The sequence below is a fragment of the Etheostoma spectabile genome, chromosome 13 (assembly GCF_008692095.1).
Source record: "Etheostoma spectabile isolate EspeVRDwgs_2016 chromosome 13, UIUC_Espe_1.0, whole genome shotgun sequence".
In the NCBI taxonomy this organism is placed as follows: domain Eukaryota; kingdom Metazoa; phylum Chordata; class Actinopteri; order Perciformes; family Percidae; genus Etheostoma; species Etheostoma spectabile.
The window spans coordinates 13,948,465-13,954,865 of NC_045745.1; the positions used below are offsets into that span (position 1 = coordinate 13,948,465).

The window sequence follows — 6,401 nt, forward strand, 5'->3', positions numbered from 1 at the left end:
GTGGTTCACTGTCCCACCCACATTTATCCTATTCTTATGGGAAAACTAATTTATTTTCGTGTCCTGCTGTAACAATGCGTGCCGATAAATTGCAGTATGTGTATCGCTGATCTAAAGTTAGGAGAACTGGAATCAGATTTGTATTGAGCCGTTTGTACACCATCATCTCATGAAACAGTTATTAGATTATTGTATTGTTCCAACTGATCTCTGGTATTAAAAGTTAATAGCTTTCCATTCATCAGTCAGTTTTTGTCCTCCTCTACCAGGGCCCTGAACATCCCAACCCAGGACAGCCGTACACCTGTAGAGGCTTCCCTCGCTTCTGTTTCCTACCAGACAACGACAAGGGCAGGAAGGTAAAAAAAATAATTAAAAAAAGCAACACATATATCTGGGAGTGATTCTACACTACAGGTGCTTGTATACTGTGGTCAGACATATACAGAGATTATAGAAATATAGACCTCAGGACATTTCAGGGGTTTTTTCTGCATAGAGAAATTGCACCTCCACCCCACAAGAGATTTTAGCCAGCCCCAAAGGAAAATCCCCGGCATCAAAAATGATAAGACTTGAGAATAATAGCAATTCAAATCCTCAGTGTGTTTCAGAGTAAGTTACCAAACTGTTAAACAAGCAGAACATAAACTTGACTATATGAAAGCTAATCTCAGTTTTATCTCTAAAACTAGGCTATGCAGGTACCAGTTTTGTGATTTGGAGTTTTATTATCAAGCATGATACAGTTGTCAGAAATTACAGAAAAATGTCTGTCCAATAAGGTAACACTGACTCGTTGCCTTTTAGTACACAAAGCGATCATGCTTACTGTCATGCGTAGTCTCCCCCCCCAAGGCCCAATCTGAGCCAGGAAAAAAAACTGCATTTACAGAGATTATGGTTCCACCTGCGTCTGTGTCCATTATCAGACCACAGTTGTCACCAACAGCTCAAGAAAAATGTATTAAAAAAAAAAAAAAATAGTCCACGCGCTACACGTTTAATGGCCGAAGGGGCCTTGATATGCCATCAGTGTATGAAACAGCACTGAGAGGCTATCAGCACCTATACCCTACCACAGGTACAATCAATCAACAAGTTGTCACATCATTACTAGAGAATCAGAGTGGAGCCAAAGTGACACCAGGTGCACAAAGCTCAATACCATTAACACAAGACTCTGCTTAATGCTCCATCAGGATTGTAGTGTTTCCTTGTGATTAAATTAGGAACATTTTGTGCAATTTGTGTTTCCATGGTGAATTAGTAGCTCATTTCCTGCTTACTGGCAACTGGGGCTGTACATTTTGGTTTTTATAAATAATCTCTGATGTAATTCAATAATAGAAAATTGGATTACATTCCAGCTGTAGTTTCTGTGCTTCAGGCCCACTTCCATCATCGGAGTCCTTGGTGTGACGTTCCCCGTATATTTGAGAGCGGACACACAGCTTGTCCCGTAGTGCAGTAAAAACGGCAGGGGCCTTTAACTAGTTAAAGTCAGAATAATGTTTAGAAACTGTTCCATTTCCATCAATTAGGCAGCCCAAATTTCGTGATCAACGGAAGTTACGTAATCCCATTTCAGATAAATTGCAGACTGAGTTAGACCTGTCTCTAATGGAAACTTCCTCCTCTCTTAATGTCTACATTGACTATGTTTAATATTCCGTGTTTTGCCCTTATTCTGGAAAAAAAAAAAAATAAATTCCGACTAAGCAGTTTCCATGGCTAATGAAAGTGAATATTCCACAAGTATTCCAGTTTACTTGTAGCTGTGCAAAATAAGATTTTTTTTTCAAAGTTTTCCAGTGGTGGCGAACTTGTTGGACCGTGCAAACACACAGGTTTCCTCTTTCATTCCTTCAACCAGCTTCTTCAAAAAGTCTGCGTAGCAATGTTTGCGCACATCCCAAAAACCTGTTGATAATGTTTTAAAAGTAGCCATGTTTCTCCGTATCGGGTCTACAGCCCTGCAAACTGTTGGCTGGTTGGTTGGTTTGTGTACAGCAACCATAGCAACGCTCAGAGCTGACCTTAAGCAGTAGACAGGCAAGAGGCCGTAAACTGCGGTAAAAATCCTGATTGAGACTCATATTCTGGATGCGCGGTACATGTCCAAAGAAAACCTTTAAAAACATTACTAGAATATCACGTCTAAATCGGAAAAATGCTATAGTTGAAAAGAGGCCTTTTTTCGGAATATCCAACCGGAATATGCTGTTTACAGGACCTGTATCAAATTCCGAATATTGTCATACGTAAGAGTGTAATATTGTAAACCTACTCATTGATAAGCTTTGTATTGTGATTTTTCTACATGCTTTTTTAATTAGCAAAGTTCAGCATATTCAAGTACAGTCATGTATTTGAGTAAATTTGTGGACAAGGTAGTTTCATCCAACGGAAGCTCAGCTAAGTTTAGGCCTATTTTGCGCAGAGATTCCTCAATATTGCCGTGACAATTTTTTTAATTTTTTTAATTTTTTTAAACACTGAACCAAATGACAGTGGTATAATACCACCCGTGTGTGATTTTTAGATAGCATGCTGGCACTCTGGAAGCAAAAGAGGTGTGATGTGTTACACAGCACCACTTTCCTGCCGAAACAGGAATTAATCAACCACCCAAACACAACCCACAAACCGCTGACTTCACGCATTATGTAAGGAATAATGTAGAGCAGGCCGGTCAGTGTTGTGTTTTAAAACCCCGATGGGTTTAATACAAAGAATCGAATTCTCCCATGCAGGAAGCCAGAACCACAAAATCTTTAGAAGAATGTTTTAGCTTGAAAAAGGACTTAAATGATATGATCAATGATCTTTTATTTATATATATATATATATATATATATATATATATATATATATATATATATATAGTTGCCGTCTAGTTTACTGCCATACATACAGTGTGTGCTTTGGATTAGAACTCCCTAATGTTCGTGCCTTGTCACTCTCTCTGAAAGGTGCTGGAGCTGCTGAAGGTGGCGTGGATGAGACGCCTTATCTTCACTGTGGGAACGTCCAGCACCACCGGAGAGCCCGACACAGTGGTGTGGAACGGCATCCACCACAAAACCGAGATGATGTCCAACTTGTCGGGCCACGGCTACCCCGACCCCAACTATTTGGACAATGTTCTGTCTGAGCTGGCCTCTCAGGGCGTGACAGAGGACTGCTTCAAACCTCCAGGCAGCAGCAGCAGTAGCAGCAGCTAGGTCACAGCTCCGAGCTCAACATACACACACACACACAGCTGCAGGTGGCTCCTCTGCAACCTCTCTCTTAAGTTTCTCATCTGTCTGAACCTCATTGAGTGGGCAGAGGGGGAGAAGTGAGCTAAATTACTTTAAACTTTTCTCTGAACCATAGGCGACCCTCGTTAACCGACAAGCAGGCAACAGAGTCTCACTTCACCCATCAAGGACGCTCGGACACGCTTCCCACGCTCTGCAAACTTGTACTGGCCGCGCAACCAGGATGTTGGGTGCATTGTCGTGGACACATGCAGCCACTTTCCTGCAACTGCTTGCGAATGCCTCCATGCGACTAGGGTGGAAACCCAGTTTGAAATTAGAACCTCTTCCAAAATACCAACAACCGGCTACCCGTAAATAAAAAAAGAAAGTATTGGTTCTGCTTATCGGTTCCAACTACACATTGCGCTTCTGGTCGACACTGCGCCATGCGATGTAAGTTTTGTTTAGGCAGTATGACCTTAGGCAGATTTGAGGGAGTTGCAAGCATACAAGTTAGCCGTGCGCCATGGACCGCCGGTTTTCTATTCCGCATTGCTCGCCAATAGCAGTTTTCTGTCAGCGGCTGCCTCTCACTCACACACGCACGCACGCTTGAAGCTTGAAGAACCGGAATTGATAAGCAGAATCCAAATCGTTAAAATGCAAACAATACCGACGGACACAAGTCCGCAGCTGTCCGAGCCCGTCTCAACCTGCGAGGTTGTCAGCCCCGCAGACTGTGTTTAGGACGGCCGATTTAACCTGCCAGTCCTCATCCATATAGTGGCAGGTGTCACGTAGCTATGCGCTGTAAGCACGATAGATTGTATAGCCTATTTTACCATACAAAAACTTCTTGAATTGCTTTATTTGAATAATTCTTTTTTTAACTGTTCAACTGATGGTATTAATCAGTCAAAAGGTTTGTTGGTTATCATTAACATCCCTAGTCTTGAAGGCTATCTGGAAGAATGCTTGCTGACAATGGTCGCTAGTCCACTACATTCCTGTTCACACATATTCCTGGAGACTGAAGAAAAAAAGGCTCCTCGTACTCATGCCTTTTTTTAAGCAAACCTTCACAAACTGGAGATTGTGTTTTTTTTCTTCGTTTTGTCCCCCCCTCCTCAAGAGGCTCATGTGTATCCCCTTGTCCAGTTACCATGAGAATAGCAGCTAACATTGGGGGTAAAAATCTCTCATTAAGCACTTTAGTTCTGACGGTGCATTTAGCTGACAGGATGTGTGATTTCCCGGTAAAGGGCAGTGAACTTGTTTTAAAAATTGGGAAATTATGCAATTAAAATGTTTCTGCTGGAAGCCTTTGTGTGGTGCACAAAGACTTACTGAAACTTCAAATAGCAAAGTGAGTATATATTAGCCTCTTTGATGAGAAGAGGCAATACTGATGTAAATAAAAAATAAAACAAAAAGATGGTAAAAAAAGAAAGAAAAGCAGTTGTGTCCACAAATGCCAGTCAAGAAGAACGTGCATTTCTTAACATTGAACTAGGGTTGTACCGAATAATTCAAAGCTTTATACATAGCGTTAACCTTCACATTTAACTACTCTTAAGATCTTGGGGCATTAGTCATTTATTATGCAGGACAGCTGAAGATGTGAGAGAGAGAGAGAGAGAGAGAGAGAATGATGTGCAGCAAGGGTTACAGGTCAGAGTTGAACCTGCGGCCACTGCGACATAGGCTGAGCCAACCAGGCGCCCGGACAAAACATGAACATACTACTCCCCCCTTCCCGTCATCACCACCCGCCCAGATAAAAAAAAATAAAAAAAACTGAAGACCATACAAAACAAAACCAACAAACCAAATGAACATTTGTATAAATGACACCATGAGCACCATCATACACAACGCTCCCTTGCAGCCCTACAGAAAGCTCAAGTACCTTCTCCATTTTCTAGTGTTGACATCCGAGCTGGAAAACCGTTTGTATGACATCTTTTCAAACACCGCCCCCTAGCACTAATATTTTATACTATTTGTAGAGTTAGATTCCAGTGGTGGCTGTGTAGTTAGTATTGTTTCAGATATGCGTGATCCACACATTTCCAATAACTCCTCAGAGCGTCTGTTGTAGCATAGCGTTGCTACAAGCCTATGGGCGCGATTAATTCTTCATTATTTTATGCCTTTATTGGATTGGCCTGTTGCCTATACACATTTGATGACAACTGACTAGTTATTAGAAAATTAAAAGAAAGTCGTTATAAAAAATAAAAAGCAATGATGTATTACTTTTTTCAAATTCAAGATTTTGTTTAAGAATTATTTTAGGGTAATGACCTCAAAATATGACAACAAAACCCTGAATCGAAGCTTTGAATGTTTGTAAAGAAAAAAAAAAAAAAAAAAAGACAACATTCGGTACAGCCCTAAATTTTACACTACGCCTGATTTGACCATCTGTTATATTTTATTCCCTAACCCTATTTTGATAAGCAGATGTCTAATGCACTCACATAGTGATTTTTCATGTTTTGAATTTGCAGGAAATGTGCCCGCGGGGCATTCTGCTGGGATGGTTTTTGTCACTTAGTATGTAACCGTTTGTGCGAAGGGACAAGGTTGCATCGTATATAGCTCGACAACCTCAATCCTTTTGTCTAAAACAGATGGGAAAGGAACGCGGAAATAGAAAATACTCTGGTTATGGAAATTTTACGGTGTGACAATCAAGGTCATCGAACTTGTCTTGATTAAACAAGACACACGAAGCCGTGGCGAGCACGTTATGTTACCGCCGGCTGCAAACTCATCTTCTGTGTTCACATGCATCATTCTGCTCACAGTACATTTGCTGGACTGAGTCTTGACATGTATACAAACAAAACTGAAAAAAAACAAAGTCTCTGCAATAAAGAAAAGGCTAAATGAATCCTGATTTGGCCTCTGACTTGAGTTTTGTCTGAGGGATGCAGTTTTTTCATTGTTAGTTTTTACATTTAAGTTACCTTCATGTAGAAACGGCCTACAGTTGACATCTACTTCCCACAATGCTGCAGTGATGTTTTGAGCTAGATCATGAGAAAATTTGTGAATTAATTCCTCGTGGGGCTTATGATCCTTGAATATGGAGGGGATCTTGTAGTGTTAAAACCCCACGGTGCTGGTTCTCTTAAGTGGCCTCAT

General features: G+C 41.0%; 1 protein-coding gene across 2 annotated transcripts in view; it reads left to right on the forward strand.

Annotated features, from left to right (window-relative positions):
- dtx2 (deltex 2, E3 ubiquitin ligase) overlaps window positions 1-6,106 on the forward strand; it is an 18,198-nt gene extending 12,092 nt beyond the window's left edge. For both annotated transcript variants that reach the window (XM_032533880.1, XM_032533881.1), the window contains 2 exons: window positions 270-359; window positions 2,976-6,106. In XM_032533880.1, the coding sequence (XP_032389771.1) occupies window positions 270-359; window positions 2,976-3,227 (342 nt within the window). In that variant the 3' untranslated portion in view covers window positions 3,228-6,106. The remainder of the gene's footprint in view (window positions 1-269; window positions 360-2,975) is intronic.
- The last annotated feature ends 295 nt before the right edge of the window (window positions 6,107-6,401 follow it).